At 40.3% G+C, this 19296-nt stretch overlaps 1 protein-coding gene across 8 annotated transcripts in view; it reads left to right on the forward strand.

Moving 5' to 3' along the window:
- ppp6r3.L (protein phosphatase 6 regulatory subunit 3 L homeolog) overlaps positions 1 to 17573 on the forward strand; it is a 52467-nt gene extending 34894 nt beyond the window's left edge. For 5 of the 8 annotated variants that reach the window (XM_018256622.2, XM_018256625.2, XM_018256627.2 and 2 more), the window contains 12 exons: positions 60 to 175; positions 570 to 655; positions 738 to 824; positions 1521 to 1618; positions 2717 to 2771; positions 9106 to 9236; positions 9627 to 9748; positions 11011 to 11164; positions 11368 to 11465; positions 11574 to 11718; positions 14606 to 14728; positions 16115 to 17573. In XM_018256622.2, coding sequence (XP_018112111.1) covers positions 60 to 175; positions 570 to 655; positions 738 to 824; positions 1521 to 1618; positions 2717 to 2771; positions 9106 to 9236; positions 9627 to 9748; positions 11011 to 11164; positions 11368 to 11465; positions 11574 to 11718; positions 14606 to 14728; positions 16115 to 16166 — 1267 coding nt within the window. In that variant the 3' untranslated portion in view covers positions 16167 to 17573. 8 annotated transcript variants of the gene reach the window in all.
- The last annotated feature ends 1723 nt before the right edge of the window (positions 17574 to 19296 follow it).

A 19296-nucleotide genomic window follows, 5' to 3' on the forward strand; every position in this document is an offset into this window, starting at 1 on the left:
TCCTTGTTGTGTGCAAATCATGAAAGTTCAGTGTGAATACAAATTGTACTTTGTTTCAGGTCTGAAGGAGGACAGAGGTACGGCTATATGGGTCACTTAACACGAATAGCAAACTGCATTGTCCATAGTATAGAGAAGGGGCCAAACAGTGTTCTAGCCCACCAGCTTATCAAAGGTAAGTTAAATACTCTGGTGTGTGTGTATATGGAAAAATCATATATGAAAGTCACTGCACTAACAAACAGATGTCCCACCACAATCTAATTTTAGGGAACAAATACAAATAGCTTTTTCATGTCCCAAAATAGTGCACTAGACACATTTGTGCCTTTGTGAAAAACGAATGCCCTTTGCCATCGACTGTCCTAACCGTTGCACTGCTATTTGGTATGATGTCCACACTTTTAAATTAATTATGATTTGTTACTTTTATTGATCAGGCCTATGGCACAGGATATTTTTTTCTACTGCTGCCTTCAGTGGTGTATAAAACCTCGACTTTAAATTCTTTTATTTATATAAAACACTTCTATATTTTTCCTTTTCTCTTATGTAACTGTAAACTGTAGATTTGCCAACTGATGCCCAGGAAAGATGGGAAACCTTTTGCACAAGTTCACTGGGAGAAACAAACAAGAGAAACACAGTGGACCTGGTAGGCTTCTGACTTATAATAGGAATATAAAATGTGATTCACAAAGAAGAAAAACTTATTTCTTGTTGTTTTATCTGCACAGGTTACAACAAGACATATGCACTCATCCAGCGATGACGAAATTGAGTTTAAAGACCCTGGATTCTCGCAAGATTCTGCCATCCAGCAGGTAAGGTGTATGTGCTCTGTTCAACTTTAGATATTGGCATCAACAATTTATGCCTAAAATATCCAAGCCACAATGTAAGCACACAGCTAATTTAAATTTAGTGATTATATTCATTAGGTGCAGAAGAATATGCAGCTAGCACATATAATTTAATGTAAAACTGCTCATATTGCTCTTATGAGTAGAAACAGTTTACCTTTTCTTTCTCTTTCATTATATTAGTCGTTTTTTTATACTGTTAATATCATGAATGTGTAACAGGAGCACCCCCTGTTGGGGGAAGCCAGCAGAACTGCAAAAGTTTAAATTTACTGAAGCAGGAAACATCTCCTGACACTTCCTGCTCAATTTTATCGACCCTATCGTAGTGCACTTGCCAATAGTAAGCAATTTGTTTTGAAAAGTCTACTACAACTTTAAAAGTAAAAGCAAAGACCTGATTGGTTACTGCTGGCAGCTGCACACATCTTTGTAAGTCAGCCTTACTATATTGACAGTAATTTGTTACCTTGGATACAGTTCTACTACCATTAAAGCCACTTAAGTAAAAACTGATCATTTCCAGTAAATGTAGTTAAGTTGAACGTTCTAAAACCTCTTTAAAACTGTAGCCATATTTGAGCAGAGTAGCTTTTCTATTTAATAGCAGTTTAGAAAAACATATTATACCGCTGTCGTTGGTCCTGGGGTTGCCAGGCCTTTTCTGATTATCAGATGCAACAAATGACGTCCAATTTTATTGACCAGTTTGGCTTCAACGATGAGAAGTTTGCTGACCAAGATGACATCGGGAAGTGAGTATAAGTCTTTTCCCCTCCCGTGATCCCCACCCTCCCCATTACTGGTGTCTCCTGGTGTTGGTCTTTGCTCTCACTGATCAATATACCTGTATACTATTCAGAAATAAGATCAGTTTGATGATGTTTTCACTGCAGTTGTCTATTGCAGTCAAAGCATATCATAAACTTAGTACTATGGTCATAGGTTATATTAAAGGGGAAAATGTAATGTTTCCTCAAACTGAAATAAGAAACTTTCTAAATCTAGGGGCACTCCTTTTGTCTAGAAGATGTATCAGAGCTCACTGGACATCTTGTCTCTCTACATGCAGGATTTGTGCAAAAGGCAGTTATTTTGTTAAATTTTGTTTGTACTTTAATCAGTAATTTGCATAAGCTCAAAAACATCTACTAGGCAAAACGAGCCCTCCTTTAAAATATATTGGCTCTAACTGTCATTGAATATCTGACACCAAACTGCTGCATGAAGACAGAATGAAGAGAAACAGATGCTGAGAGAGGGACAGTGAAGATAAACTTGATTATTTCAGAAATGGTACAGATTGAATTTTCATTTTAGCAATAGTTCCTCTTTAAATATATTGCTGAGGAAGTGCTCTAAGTGCATTTACGTCAGTTTTTTGACTGTTGCCTCTGTCAAAATGCCCGTGCGCCCATCTGGCTGGTTGCAGCTATCCCCATCTCCTCCCATAGCCTACCCTTTGTCTACAAATCCCCTAAAAAGAAGGCAGACAATGCTCTGTTTTTCAAGGGGATGATTAATTGCTAGGTGCTTCAGGGAAACTGCTCACAAATTACTTGGCACTGGGTGCTCACTAAAATACTTAATGGAAGTGTACATGGGAATAACAAAACTTGGCTTTCCAAAAAAATCTGTTGAAATTGTTGTACTGATTTGCATGCCTCTGGTCTCATTTAAAAATAATTCTAGTGCCTCTTTCCATTTCTGTTTGAAACTATGTCCGTTGCCTGTCACATTTCCACCTAATATGGATTCAAGTACAAGTGTACCGGTCATTTGCTGTATAAGAGATAGTTGGCATTTTATGCATATTCATATTTTTTTGGTTGTAAATTCTGTTCTCTGTGCAGCGTCTCATTTGATCGAGTGTCGGACATCAACTTCTCCCTCAATGCAAATGAAAGTGTGAGTAGATATATACATTATATATACATTTTACATACATTCTAGATATGGGAGTTTTAGGCTATTTACTGGAAGTGCCTCCTGAAAATATATGCATTTCAAACTTCAGTCCAGTCCAAGCTGGCAGCTTTGAGCAAAGAAAAGCAGAGAAACACGCCTGATAAGATGACTCTAAGCTTTACACATTCTCAGGCCTTAAAGGAACGTTAACTCCAAAAAATGAAAGTGCTTTAAAGTATTAAAAATATTATGTATTGTTGCCCTGCATTTCTAAAACATATCTGTTTGCTTCAGAAACACTGCTATAGTTCATATAAACAAGCTGCTGTGTAGCAATGGCGAAAATTTTTAAAAAAAGGCTATTTGGCACAGGTTAAATAGTGGATAACGGATAACACCATTATGTTCTACAGAGCTTATCTGTTATCTTCTGAGTAACCTGAGCCTTTTCTCCTTTGAATGGCTGCACCATTGCTACACAGCAGCTTATTTATATGAACAATAGTAGTGTTTCTTAAGCATACACACCAGTTTTACCAGTGCAGGGCAACGCTGCATCATATTTCTAATATATTTTTTATGTCTCAGGGGGACACTGGGAACTGCACCCTCCGGATGCAGGACACTTGAATGAATAATTAAAAGGGGGCCTGACCTACAGTCTGGCTCAACCCGGCACTGCACCATCCTATTCAGTTTTCAAGTGTCCTGCTAGGAGGTTGGACATTCTACTCTTCAAGAAAGAAAGAAGATTTAAACACACACCAGCTCAAGCTGGCAACCAGGGGTCCTCTAAGAACAGGGCTACCTGTATCCTATGGGGTTCTCTTTGTGGGAACCTATACCGGGGTGTTATGGCCGGTGCGTTCCAGGCGCCATTTTGTTTTTGTGCGCCTCAGATGGAACACACTCCCTCCGTCCAGTGTCACTTGCATGCCAGGCGCCATTTTAATTTACTCGCGCCAAAACTACAGCACGGGGAATAGAGACCTTAGCCCCTCCACAACTGGAAAAGGCTAGCAGCGGACATTCAGGCCACCTCCTCACCCTGAGTAGGAGTAGCATTAGGCCTCAGCAGCAATAATTCGGCTGAGTGCAGCAAATTACCACCAGGGAAAATCTTATCCCTCACTTCTGCCCACCTGTTCAGCAAGTACCGCAGACACTGCTAAGGCAGAAGGTAAGTCGGGGTCTATTCCCCAGACCGGGGGGGGGAGCAGCAGTACAGGTCACTTATTTTGTGTACCAAGTGCAATACAAAAATTCCAGGGGGTCAGGGTGAGCCTCTCTGCAGACCATGCTCCGGGGGGCAGGGAGTTGATCAAATCCCAAGGGCTCCATCCATCCTCTCTGATCCCCCGGCTGGGAACCCCAACTTAGATGACTCTTCTTCTGATGGGGTAGCGGGCACTTCCACAGACCCCCCGGCCCACCTCTGGGCTATACAGCTTTCTCAATCGCTTGCTTCCCTACAGAGCTTACCCTCCATCGCAGATAATTTGGGTAAAGCCTTAGCCAAGCTGGGTCAGAAACCCAGCGGGAAACGCAAACGGGTAGACACTCCAAAAGGAGAAACTAGCAATCATACCCCCTCAGAGGGTTCTTCAGCTGGAGCGGATTCATCCCAATCGGAGGGTGAACTACCACCATCCGACATATCTTCTGGGGAAGAAGAGGATGACTGCGAAGACCAAAAAGGCCGCAAGCCACAACATGATATTGATCGTATCATCAAAAGGGATACTTGAATTTCTCAAGATTTTTGACATCAACAAACTCAAACTACGAGTTTATTCAAGAGACAACACAAGTCCTCAACAGTTTTCTCCCTTCTCATGATCAACGCCTCGCCATCATTCAGGATGAGTGGAATTCGCCTGAACGAAAATTCCAGGCAACTCGTAAATTCTCCAAATCCTATCCTTTTCCCAAAGAATTGGCGGACAAGTGGTCCATGCCACCAACAGTTGATGATCCAGTCTCCAGACTGTCCAAGGCCACAGCACTACCACTCGGAGACTCAGAAGCATTTAAAGACCCATCTGACAGACGTCTAGAGGGATTCTTGAGAGCACTGTACTCATCCGCAGGTTCTACTCTACGGCCTGTACTAGCCTCTACCTGGATGGCCAGGGCCAAACAAACATGGGCTGATTCCTTGATTAGAGACATTCAACACGGGGTTCCTAGATCGGAACTACTTGCCTAGGCACAGGCGATAGCAGAATCTTCCGCTTATGTATGTGACGCTACCTTAGATGCGGCCCAGATTACAGTTCGCCCGTAGAACTCTCTGGCTAAAGAATTGGACGGCTGACCTTAGTTGAAAGAAATCGCTAACCTCACTTCCATCCAAGGGACAGCGTCTTTTCCGCGAATAATTAGAAAAGATCATATCACAAGTGACGGGGAAAAAGTACATTCCTCCCTCGCACCAAAAGCAAAACCACTTCTTCATACAGACGGGGAAAAAATGTTCGTGGACGTTACAACAGACGCAGTAGCCCTCCCCAATGTTCCCACTTTCGAGCAAAGACCATTGACAAGGGACATCCTGCATGAAGACCCAACAAGTTCCACAACAAACCCATAGCTGACAAGTCCACGTCGGGTTGACGGGGGCAGGTTGCTTCAATTCCAGGAGGTGTGGAACCGACATTCGTCAGACAATTGGGTCAACAAAATAATTTCAGGAGGCTACCACTTGGACTTTTCTTCCCCTCCCCCCAGAAAATTCCTTATGTCCAGAATCCCGGTCAACCCTTCCAAGGCTCAGGGCTTTTTGGAATGCATATCCAAGATGGAACAGAACGGAGTGATTGTACCAGTGCCCCCGCTTGAGAAATTCTCCGGGTTCTACTCCAATCTGTTCCTAGTCTCCAAGAGGAACGGCTCCTTCAGACCAGTCCTCGACCTGAAATACCTCAACAAGCAAATACGTTCGGTACGCTTCAAAATGGAGACCTTGAGATCTGTGATTCGGGCACAACTAATGTCCCTAGATATCAAGGCTGCATATCTTCATGTGCCAATCTGGCCACCACCTCATCATTTTCTGAGATTTGCATTCAAGAATCGCCACTACCAGTTTGTGGCCCTTCCCTTCAGCCCCCCGGGTCTTCACCAAGCTCATGGCTGTAACAGCTGCCTTCCTACAACTCCAGGGTATATCGGTGACGCCCTACTTGGACGATCTTCTTCTGAAAGCCAAGACAGAGAAGGGCAGAACAGATCTTCAAATGGCGATTCTTCTGCTACAAGACTTTGGCTGGACAATCAACTGGGACAAGTCCAGTCTTATCCCCAGCCATTAGATGACATTCCTGGGACTAGAGTTCAACACCCTCACCCAACGAGTGACCTTGCCACTAGACCAACCGATAAGGAGCAGAGATCAAGTCTTCAAACTATCTCACATCCAGCATCCGACCATACACCTGGCCATGAGGGTGCTAGGAATGATGGTCTTATCCATAGAAGCGGTCCCGTTTGCACAAATTCACCTGCGACCCCTTCAAGCCAACATTCTGTCGGGATGGAAAGGAGGCTCTCTTTCCCAGAGGATCAAGCTGCTGCAAGCAACGAGTGAATCCCTCCAATGGTGGCTTTGACAAGACAATCTATCAAGGGGCCAATCCTGGGCGACTCTGGGTTGGACGGTAATCATGACAGATGCCAACCTCCAGGGCTGGGGTGCAACATGGGGCAATCTATCCGTGCAGGGTACATGGTCACCTCCAGAAACTTCACATAAATATACTGGCTTCAGCAGTACGATTAGCTCTCCATCACTGGACACACCAATTGCAGTCAAATCCAGTGAGAGTTCAGACCGACAAACTCTACCACAGTAGCCTACATCAACACAGGGTGGAACCCACAGCAAAGCAATTCTATCAGAAACACGAGAGATTCTGAGATGGGCGGAAAGCAACCTCGTAAGGCTGTCGGCCATCCATATCCCAGGAGTAAACAACACAAAAGCAGATTTTCTCAGCCAGAACCAACTGGATCCAGGGGAATGGGAACTTCACCCGAAGGTTTTCTCAGAACTTTGTGAGTCAATGGGGACTACCTCAAATCGACCTGATGGCCTCCAGATCCAACCGCAAGAGATTCTTTGCAAGATTTCGAGATCCGTAAGCAGCAGGGGTGGATGCCATGACCCAGAATTGGCACTTCAATCTGGCCTTCATCTTTCCACCACTACCCATGTTGCCGCGGGTTCTCAAGAAGATCAAACAATCGCACTCCAAAGTGATTGTAATAGCTCCCTTCTGGCCCAGGAGAACGTGGTTCTCCGATCTCCAAGAAATGTCGGCAGTACAACCAGTTCACCTACCACCCAGAATGGATCTTCTGTGCCCGGGGCCCATAGCCCACCACAATCTGGGTCTATTTGCATTAACGGGATGGCTATTGAAGCTGACATCTGGTGAAGACCAGGCATAGCCGAAGAGGTCATTGTCACGATGTTGAAATCATGCAAACCCACATCTTCTAAAGCCTATCACAGGGTATGACGTAGCTACTGGAACTGGTGCGAAGAGGCACAAGTACCCTTCCTCGAGTTAAACATTCCAAGAATCTTGTCCTTCCTACAACGAGGCTGCCAGCTGGGCCTCAAATGGAGTTCCTTAAAGGTACAGGTCTCCGCACTCGGCCCTATTTCACTTATGCATAGCTCTAGAAAACTTCGTACACACATTCCTGCAAGGAGTGGCTCATGTAGCGCCACCCTTTCGTCCTCCGATTCCAGGATGGGATCTCAGCCTAGTATTGGACGCCCTACTGGACCCCCCTTTCGAACTACTAGGGACCATTACCGACAAGTGGCTCACCTGGAAAGTAGTGTTTTTAGTGGCAATTACTACCGCCAGAAGAGTCTCGGAACTGAGTGCCCTATCGTGTGATCCAGCTTATCTAGTATTCCACAAGGATAAAGCAGTCCTACGCACATTACCATCATTTCTACCCAAGGTAGTGTCCACATTTCACATAAAGCAGTAAATTGTGGTACTTTCCTTATGCCCGGAACCTTAAGGAAAAACTACTTCACAGCCTAGATGTGGTCAGAGCCCTTCGTTGGTATGTGGAAAAGTCTAAGCCCTTTCGACGCTCTCAATGATTTTGTAATTCCGAATGGGCCTCAAAGAGGCATGGCGGCATCCAAGAAGACCATTGCAAGATGGCTGAAGGAGACAATCCGTCAAGCTTACATTTCCAAAGGGCAATCAACGCCAGAGCATGTGAAAGCACCTTCCACACGATTAATGGGAGTTTCCTGGGCTTGGCGCAATTCGGCATCCCTGGATCAGATCTGCAGAGCTGCCACCTGGTCGTCCGTTCACACATTTTCCAAATTCTACAAATTAGACAGTCTCCTCTTCTGCGGCTGCCTTTGTGCCACAATCTCTTCGCTCCCACCCTGCTGTTCTCGGGGCTGCTTTAAGTCCCCAGCTGTTCCCTGTGTCCCCCCTGAGACGTCAGAGAAAATGGGATTTTTAATACTTACCGTTTAATCCGTTTCTCTGTAGTCAATAGGGGGACACAGGGCTTCTTGCCCTCGGCGAGATGTTGACCACGTTGGTCCATGAGGGAATACTTCCTGAGTTACCAGTTCTGCTACTTAAATGTTATTCCTATGTTTAGCAGTCTCTAAACTGAATAGGTTGGTGCAGTGCCGGGTTAAGCCAGACCCTAGGTCACGCCCCCTTAATTATTCATTCAAGTGTCCTGCCTCTGGAGGGTGGAGCTTAACCCCAGCTGTTCCCTGTGTCCCCCTATCGACTACAGAGAAACTAATTTAACGGTAAGTATTAAAAATCCCATTTTTTTTTTTTTGATGTTACTGTTTTAAATACACTTTTAGTTAAATGTATATATTGGCTGGTTAAAGAGAGAGAGAGCGTGAGAGAGAATGTGTCAGTCATTCATAAAGCCAAATAGAGACTTCTGGAATCATTAATTCCTGCCATATACACCTCCTATGATGATGTCAGTGAAAATGCAAATTGGGATATGGTAAATTATTGCAATCTCCCATTTACTCAGGAAGTATACTGGGGTAAAAAGTCTGTGTACTGAACTGAGCAAAAGTAACTCTGCCTATGTCCAGCAAGTTCATTGCCCAACAATCTTGACAGGGATGATAATAATGTGTCCCACCGATTACTGGGAATCAAGAAGAATAGTAAGTAGGAAGTGCCATGTGTATGGTATAAGGGTGCCTTTTTGATATGATTAGATATTAATCATAGTTTGTATACATATTGCTGCCTTCTTGCTGCACCTGGCGTATTCATAGAAACAATTTTTGTACAATTTTGTTTAGGCTAACATCGCTCTGTTTGAGGCCTGCTGCAAAGAAAGAATACAACAGTTTGATGACGGCGGATCAGATGAGGAAGACATCTGGGAAGAGAAAAATATTGCCTTCCCCCAAGAAACCCAAAGGAGGTCAAGGTAAAGAAACTTGTTAACCATGTGTGATGAGCCTTTCAAATGCAACTTGGACTGTTGTATTTGTATAAAAAAGAACTCACCTTTACGTTAACATTTAGTATGTTATATAATGTTCTTTCAACTTTTCTTTGCGCTTTTTTTAAAAATAGTTTATTTGCCTTTCTCTTATTCCTCTTGACCGTTTTCAAGTTGGGGTCACTAACCCCAGCAGCCAAAAACTATGATTCCATGAAGCTACTTTTTCTATATATATCCTCTCCTATTCGTTGGCATACAACAGGAAGGTACAATGCAAAAGAGGCTTTTTTCCCCCATGGAATGGGAAAGAATAGTAAACCTTGCAAGATTTGAATTATATTTTTTGCATTTAATAAATGATTGTTCCAATAGCTCAGGAAGCACAGACAGCGAAGAGAGCACAGACTCTGAAGAGGAGGAAACTGTTAAACAGGGATTATTTGAGTCAAGCACAGTCAACCACGAAGACAAAATGGAAGTTGATGCTAATGAAGGTAACTCTTTATGCTCCTTATGAAAGCTGTTGTGAAAATATTTGCACGTATCCCCCCCTTAGTGTTTTAGTAGGGTTTGCACTGATCCAGCATTCCCAGCACTTTTTTGCAGTACAGGTATGGGATCCGTTATCCGGAAACCCATTATCCAGAAAGTTCCAAATTACGGAAAGGACGTCTCCCATAGACTCCATTATAATAAAAAAATCCAAATTTTTTAAATATTTTCTTTTTCTCTATAGTAATGAAACAGTAGTTTGTACTTGATCCAAAATAAGATATAATTAATCTTTATTGGAATCAAAACCAACCAAATGGGTTTATTTAATGTTTACATGATTTTCTAGTAGTCTTAAGGTATGAAAATCCAAATTACGGAAAGAACCATTATCTGGAAAGCCCCAGGTCCCAAGCATTCTGGATAATAGGTCCCATACCTGTATATGTATCCATTTTATTTAGTGTTCAGCTGAAGGGAATGCAAACTCTAATGAGATTATGTAATAAGTTTGCCCAGGTGCAGTAACCCATAGCAATCAACCAGCTTCTAGCATTTACTGGTCACCTGTTTAAAAGATCAGTAACATAATTTTTTTTTTTTTTTAAATTGTTAGTATTGAACGAAAAAAAAACACTAGACATATTAAACTTTAAATCGCTAATTCTTTATTAAGAAATAACTCCGCTTGCGCTCCTCTTCAGAAAAGACTACATGGCGATGAGCGATCATACGGCTTTCGATTTCTCCTCCCTGGCTATCTCCTATAAGAAAAGCAGGGAGGAGAAATCGAGCACTGCATGATGGATCATCAGATCGCCTTTTCTGAAGAGGAGCGCACGTGGAGTTAAGGTAAGTTATTTCTTATTAAAGACTTAGCGATTTAAAAGTAATTTGTCTTTTTTTTTTTTTTTTGTTTTATACAAACTATTTTTTTTATTTTATTTTTAAATGTTACTGGTCCTTTAAAAGATCTTGTTGGTTTCCTATAGTACTGCACCTTGGCAAACTTGGTGCCTTTTATTACATGTTGGGGTAATGATCACATGACAAAGTAATTAACATCTTAAACTGACAGATATTTTACCCACATATCCATAAATATTGTCCTTTTTGTCTGTTGCCTTTTGCAATGTTTTGTGTCACTCACTGATCACCTGATTGAATCATCTTTTAGTAAGTATAGTGAAAAACAGCCCTGTCCTTTTATGTGCTAATTTAACCTATGATTTTTTTTTATTTATAACTTTCTGTTAACCCCTAGCAAGCAACTGGACTGCAAACTTTGACATACCAATGGAAACAGCACATGTAGCAAGTCTGGACTCTGTTGGTTCTGACGCATGGAGCACAGAAGAGCCTTTGTCCTCTAAAGAAACTGGCTGGGCTTCTTTTTCTGAGTTCACATCTCCAATTAAGTAAGTCCTTTCTCTTATCTCTAGCAGTGTTCGTGAGTTCTTGTTCAGAAGAATCATGCTGATTTTTTTGTTAATATATAACCTATTATAATGTATGATATATGTTTCGGTTTATAGAAATGTTACTGATGATCCCCTCAATGAGAGTGAATGAAAGCTACAGGTTGTCTGACTGTCTTTCTCTATTAATTTTCTCTTCTCAGTACAAAGGAGACTATAAGAAGTAGCTCTCCTGTTGAAATGGAAACAAGCACAGAGCCAGTGGATCCTCTCAGTGTAAATGCATCAGCACAAACAGAAGGTACGTTTTTTTTTTTTTTTAACAATGGTTTCCAATGTTTTTATAACCACACAATGTAGTATTATTATTAGCCAGTGAGTGATTAGTTCCTATAAAATGTTTTTCTAGTTACTGTTGCTATGGATGCAGTTTCTGATGGGGACGAGGAAGGGGAAAATGCGGATCAGATGACAGAAACTGTGATGAATGGCAGCATGAAGGAAACGCTCAGCCTTACTGTAGATGCAAAAACAGAGACTGCTGTTTTTAAAAGGTAACGATCTCCTTTTTGCTAAATTGCTGTCTTAAAATCCTTCACTTTGCAAATTGTGCTTGTTACACTCATAATAAATTAGTAGTTATGAGTGAATTTATTCGCTAGGCATGGATTCATGGGGGAAATTTGTGCACTTCACCGACTGCAAATCTTTTTTCGCGAAAATTCGCTTTGGAAATATTCGCTGCAACGAAAAAAATTGTCACAACAAAATTATTTGGACTCCCATTGACATTAATGCATTTGGACAAGAGAGTCTCGCATGTAAAAATTATTTGGACGCCCATTGACGATTGTCGTTGGTCAAAATGGTTTTGATGTCCATTGACTTCAATGGGGTTCACTGAGTTTTTGGTGAAGCGTCACAGATTTACTCATCACTATAAATTAGCCCTTTAGCCTGCCGATTAAGGTACCGGTAATACAATGAAATTTAAATGTCCTAAATGCATTGGCACATACTCTTATCTGGTGGGTATTAGGGGACAGTTTGGGGACATCTATTCTCTATGCCAGGGATCCCCAACCTTTTTCACCTGTGAGCCACATTCAAATGTAGGAAGGGGTTGGGTAGCAACATAAGCATGAAAATAGTTCCAGAGGATGCCAATGAAGGGCTGTGATTGGCTATTTGGTAGCCCCTATGTGAACTGGCAGCCTACAGGAGGCTCTGTTTGGCAATACACCTGTTTTTTATACAAACAAAAGTTTCCTGCAAGCCTGGAATTCAAAAATAAGCACCTGCTTTTAAAGCCACTGAGAGTAACATCCAAGGGGTTGGGGAGCAACATGTTGCTCACAAGCTACTGGTTGGGGATCACTGCGTCTATGCATTAGCCTTGAAGTTATACAGCAGAAACAATTTGCAATAGAACATGTCAGCAGCGATGGGCAGCCGCCATTCAAAAATTCTCACAGGCAGGTTTGTGCATTGTTCTTTACATGAACAATCTGAAGGCAGCCATATCATTTTGCCTCTCGTAACCGATTTGTCCATTCAGCCCCTGGGCCGAACTGGCTCAAAGCATATTTGGCCGGCCAATATATGGCACCTTTTAGGTTTTGTTTAGGCAAGCAGCTTCACTATTCTTCTTGACTGCACAATAGACATCTCGGATGAATCAGACTAATCTATTGTACAGGTATGGGACCTGTTATCTAAAATGCTTAGGACCTGTTTTTTTTACAGATAAACTATCTTTCCATAATTTTGTCATTTAAACATTAAATAAACCTGATAGGCTTAATTATATTATAATTAACTATATTTTAGTTGGGATCAAGTACAAGGTACTATTTTATCATTACAGAGAAAAAGGAATTGTTTAAAATGGATTATGCGGGAGAATTATTTGAAAGCTGCAAAAAAGATTTAGTCCACATGCGCCACTTGCATAGTAACATAGTTGACATTTCTCTTGTATATGTCTGGAATTGTGGAATGATGTAAATGACTATTTTTAAGATCCGTGACTGTGTCCCACAAAGGTGCTCTCTTGGAACATTGAGAGATTTTGAGACGCTGCCCAGACGGCAAAAGCTTTTGCACACCCAATGTATTCATCTGTTATTTCCTAGAGTTTGTTTTGCATTGAGTTAAAGGGATACCGTTATGGGAAAACATGATTTTTTTTTTCCCCCCAAAACATAGCAGTTAATAATGCTGCTCCAGCAGACTTCTGCACTAAAATATTTTCTCAAAAGAACAAACAGATTGTTTTATATTTAATTTTGAGTTTTTTTAAAACTCCCATGAACTCGAAATTCGACCAATCGGAAACTTTATTATAAAAATCAATTTTTTTTTAAACTCTGGTGAATAGAATTGACCATGAAAACTCGAATCGAATTAGATTTGAATTTTAAAAACTCTATTTGCGTTTTTTTTTTTAAAAAAAAAAATGAATGTCCGGAAGGCTGCAAACAACTCCAAATTGACCCCTGCACGTCTCCCATTGTTGTAAACAGCAATTCAACAGGTTTTAGGTGGCTAATAGTAGAGTTCGAGGGCCAGAATATGGTAAATCTTGAAAATTGAATTCGATTTTTTTGAAAAACATGAATCGAATTTGAATAACTCCCTAGAATTTGACAGTTTTGATGATAAACTCGTTCAAAGTTCAAATTCGTATTTGCAGTTCAAGCCTTGATAAATCTGCCCCTTACAGTATTGTTTATTTCTATTTGCTCTAACAACTTGTGTAAAATTTATTTTTAATGCTTCTGTCCCTTGTAGTCTTTCTGATGAGACTGAACACAAACTTTTTTTTTTTTTAAATGCAGCATGTTTTATTCCTGCTTCTCCCCTTTTTTTCCTTTTTTCTCTTTGCACACTGTTGGCTACAGAGTGTTGAAATCCTATTGGTATGTATCTTCAGTTTAAAAACCCTTCTGCCACAAGTGCAGATCACCCATAATTCCCCACATCTGCCCAATCAATTGCCCTGCATTGTACATACGGGGGGCTCATTTATAAACACTGGGCAAATTTGCTCCTGGGCAGTAAACCATGGCAACCAATCAGATGAATGCTTTCAGTGTTCAACCTGCAGCTGATTGAAAAAAGCTAATCACTGAATGGTTGCTATGGGTTACTGCCCAGGTGCAAATTTGCCCAGTTTTTATAAATGAGCCCCACGGACGTTTCATTTCCATGTCCGTGATACTTTTTATTTAATTTTTTTTTGTTTTTTTTTGTTTTGTAATGCACATGCTGCAGTATATATATTGTTTTTCATCATTGGTTCATCTCGTTTATCACCATTGCATGGCTCCATATGTATTCTAAAATCCTATTCCTTTAGATTAACCAATTCACAGTCACGAAGCTGTTTATTTTTTTCAATAATAACATATTGCTAATTAAACCTTTCTTTCTTTATAGTGAGGAAGGAAAACTGACTACCTCTCATGATTCTGCTTGTAAATATGGTGTAGTGGAAAACTTTGACTCAGCAATGGAAAATGCTCCTCCAACACAGCCCAGTAGTAGCAGTCAAGAGCAGAGGTAAGTTCATTTCCTAGATTCATTATCTTACAGCATATTTACAGGAAGTTTGTCTTTTTTAACTTACTATATTGTCTAAGCAACATGTTAGTCTTATTTTTTTTTTTTTTTCATCTATTTTGCATTTGACAGTCATAATGTGACTCTGTAAACCCTTTTTTAGTTACAGCAAAATATGTAGTACACGTATGGGATCTGTTATCTGTAAACCCATTGTCCAAAAAGCTCAGAATTACGGAAAGGCCGTCTCCATTTTATTCAAATAATCCCGTTTTTTTTTTAAGAATGATTTCCGTTTTCTCTGTAATAATAAAACCGTAATTAGTACTTGATCCCAACTAAGAAATAATCCTTATTAAAAACAAAACAATCCTATTGGGTTTATTTTATGTTTACATGATTTTCTAGTAGAAAGTCATTTATCAAATGATTTTATCAAATTTCGATTCCGTGTAAGTGATTTAAAACTCCCATTAAATTCGACCAATCAAAATTTATCAATTTAATTTGCTCAGCTTGGGCTATTTGAACTCACCCGGAAACCCTAATCTATTTGAATGAGAAACTCTCTTCGAATTTAAACTATTCGAGTTTTCCAGGAAGGCTGCAAACCTCACCAAATCGATCCCTGGACCTCTCCCATTTACTTAAATAGCAGTTCTGCTGGTTTTAGATGGCGAATATTCTAATTAGGCCAGAGTATGATAGATCTCGAAATTCAATTTAAAACTTGAATCGAGTTTGGATAATACAAAATTTAAATTTGAGATTTTCGACCAAAAAAAAAAAATCGAAAATTTGGATTTTCACTTCGATCCTTAATAAATCTGCTCCTAAAGGTCCAAATTATGGAAAGATCCATTATCCGGAAACCCCCAGAGCATTCTGAATAACAGGTCCATACCTGTATCAAACTGTTTCCTGCTATTGCTTGTGACTGAAGTCAACAGTGTGAATTGCCTTTAAAAAGATAAAAAGTTTTGTATTGATTATGGTTGGACTCACTAAAAATATAATCTTCACTATAGTGATGTGCGGCCCACCTGATACCCGCAGGTCAGGCGAGTTCGGGCCGACCTCACACTCTTCCTTGCGAGTGGGGGCGGGGAGAGCAGGAGAAGAGCTCAACCCACACCCGCCACCAGCGAGGAAGAGTGCAAGGACAGCTCCGAACCCGCCTAAAGCTGGCTTCAGACTTTCGGGTTCATCTTTTATAGACATTGAACCTGTGTGCTCCGCCCTTTTTGTGATGTCATTGGTGGGGCGGGACTATAAAAGAAACCCAGAAGTCAGATACGGGCTAAGGGTTCGTGTTCAGTTGGGGAAATCCCGACCTGTACATCACTACTTCTCTAGTCTAACACCAGAAATTTCCTTTTCTTCCAGAACCTCTGAACAAATTGTGTTAGATGGAGCTTCAGCCAATGGGCCCGTATGATGTGATACCTGTTGCTAAGTTGAAGACTTCTAACTGATATATCCACAGGGGATTTTAATAGCGTACTTGAGGATTTTGGAAGAAATGCCTGTCAACGCCAGTCACTGCTGCACTAACTTTGCAAGGGATCAGGACCAGCAACATTTTTTTCCCCCTTTTTTTTTTGATTTTAAGGTGTTGTACAGTGTAAAAAACAAAAAAAAAACAATTGCACATTGACAAATAAGACTTTTTGTGTATGTTTATATTGTATTGTTCTAAAAACCAACAAAAAAACAAAAACCTGGTGCCCTGTGAAATAAGAACTCACCACTTCAGTAATAGTGATACTATGGTTAAAATGGTTGTAAAAATAGTTTTTATACAGTGTATACACAGATCTAACCTATTGAACATAACTATTTGACAATTAGTGTGACCAAAGTATTTACCAGTTCTCATACCGTTATTTCTATTATTTTTTTCCCACCTTGTACAAAATTCAGTTTTCTTTCAGAAAAAGCAGGTATGTTCACTTGGATACATTCTCTTGTCCATGTTTATCAGAAGTGACTTCGACATGGATATTCAGTTTATTGTCTCATTTCGCTGCAAGCTTTTTTTTTTTTTTTTTTCTCGTTTCCCTTCCAAATGATTTTAAATATTTATTTCAGGGCCATAAAGTTTGTTATAGTAATAAGCCTTTAAGCTACATTTAGCCTTGGTTTACTCGAGTACTATTTTTAAATACTTGTCCAGTGTTTTTTCAGGCGCCCCTCCCCCCCACCCTTTTTTAAAATTTTAACTGTTTTTAGACTTTAAATTTAAAGGAGAAACAAACCCGTACTAGAAAAAAAAAACCTACCCTGCGTAGACCAACCTCGCTCCTCCCCCACAGCCTAACCTGTCACCCCGGGCAAATGCCCCTAATTTATTACTTGCCCCTCTGTGCATATCTGGCCTCACGAGTTCATGGGCGCCATCTTCTTTTTTTCGGGCTTCTTCGGAATCTGAGCGGAATTTCACCACATGCTCAGTTGGAGTAAATTTCCGGTTCCGAACAGCTGCGCATGCACTGAAAGTTACAAAAGTGTCTAAGAAAAATGTCACGAAAATATTTTGGAAATTTTCGTGACTTTTGGTGCATTCGCAGAAAATTTCCGCTCAGATTCCGAAGACCGAAAAAAGAAGATGGCGTCTTTGAACTCCCAAAATCAGATGTGCACGGAGGGATAAGTAAAAAATTAGGGGCATTTGCACGGGGGGGGGGCAGTTAGGCTGTGGGGGAGGAGGGAGGTTGGTCTACGCAGGGATGGGGGGTAGGACTTTTTTCTAGTACGGGTTTGTTTCTCCTTTAAATCTTTCACTGTTTTCCCCCCGTTTCCTTTATCAGTGCATGAATTTTATACCTGTTATCAAGATCAAATTTAATATATATATATATATATATATATATATATATATATATATATATATATATATATATATATATAAATTTTTTTTTTTTTTTTTTCATTAAAAAAAAGCGTTTTTTTTTTTCTTTCAATTTGTCAGTTTTTCCCACTCCTGTTTGCAACTGGTTTGTACTTAAGGTAGTGATTTCTGAAACCTAATACTATGTAATTTAAATTCTGTATTCCTTTGCAAACCCAGTCTGCCTTCCGGACGCAGGAAAACGACGTTGCCAGAAACTGGCGCAGAGGTTGCGCCCAACTCTCTGTCACGTGCCCTTATAACAGTATATTTCATCCATTGTCGTTCGATTTCTATTGTTTAAGGCCTCTTCTCCTTACAAGAAGTGAGATGAACAAGAAGCTCTTAAAGGAGAAGGAAAGGCTTGCAGCACTTGGGGTGCTAAATGTTAGGCACCCCAAGTGATTGTATTTACTTACCGGTGCTCCTATCAGCAGGAAACTGCACCGGCCTGGGGTTTCAGGTAAGTCAATACAATCACTTGGGGTGCCTAACATTTTGGCACCTCCAAGTGGAAGAATTTCCTTCTCGTTTAAACAGCGGCCAACAATTTTAGAACCTCATGCAACGTGCCTAAGCATTACATTGCATACTAAAATAAAAATGAAAACCTGCTTTTGGCTTTTTTTTTTTTTTTTCTGTAAATGCATTGTCTATCCGGCAAGTGTTTCTTCTTTATAATTTACAAATACATTCTATAGCTGGTGTTAAGGAACGAAAGCCTAAAAATGAAGGCTTGAACTGCAGTATTTTATATACTGAACATTTTTGTACAGATATGGGATCTGTTATCCAGAATACTCGGGACCTGGGTTTTTCCAGATACCGGATCTTTCTATAATTTGGATCTTCATATCTAAGGCTACTAGAAAATCATGTAAACATTAAATTAACCCAATAGGCTGGATTTGCTTCCAATAAGGATTAATTATATCTTTCGTATCAAGTACCAAGCTACTTTTTTATTATTACAGAGGAAAAGGAAATACTTTTTAAAAGTTTGGATTGTTTGATAATAATGTAGTCTACGGAAGACGGCTTTTTCTGAGCTTTCTGGATCTGTTCTCCAGAAAGCTCCAAATTATGGGACTGTCCTCTTCCATAGACTCCATTTTTAACAAACAATGTATTCCCTTTTTCTGTGTAATAATAAAACAGTAGCTTGTACTTGGTCCCAACTAAGATATAATTAATCCTTATTGGAGGCAGCCTATTGGGTTTATTTAATGTTTACATGATTTTCTAGTAGACTTAGATATGAATATCCAAATTACAGAAAGATCAGTTATCTGGAAACCCCCTAATACTAATTTGAAGCAAAACACTCCTAATGGTTTGCTTAATGTTTAAATTTGTTTTTAGTAGGCTTTAGTAGGTCGACTCAAATTACTAGGGATGCACCGAATCCCCTATTTTGGATTCTGCCGAACCCCAGAATCCTAAGTGAAAGGATTCGAATCCATATGCAAATTAGGGGTGGGAAGGGGAAAACATTTTTAACTTCCTTGTTTTGTGACATGAAGTCACGTAATTTCCCTCCACACCCCTAATTTGCATATGCAAAACAGTGATCGGATTCGGTTTGGCCGAGCAGAAGGATTTGGCCGAATCCCGAACCTAATGTTGTATTTGGTGCATCCCTAGAAATTACAGAAAGACCTTTTCCTGAAACCTCCAG

Source organism: Xenopus laevis, chromosome 4L (assembly GCF_017654675.1).
Source record: "Xenopus laevis strain J_2021 chromosome 4L, Xenopus_laevis_v10.1, whole genome shotgun sequence".
Classification (NCBI taxonomy): Eukaryota; Metazoa; Chordata; class Amphibia; order Anura; family Pipidae; genus Xenopus; species Xenopus laevis.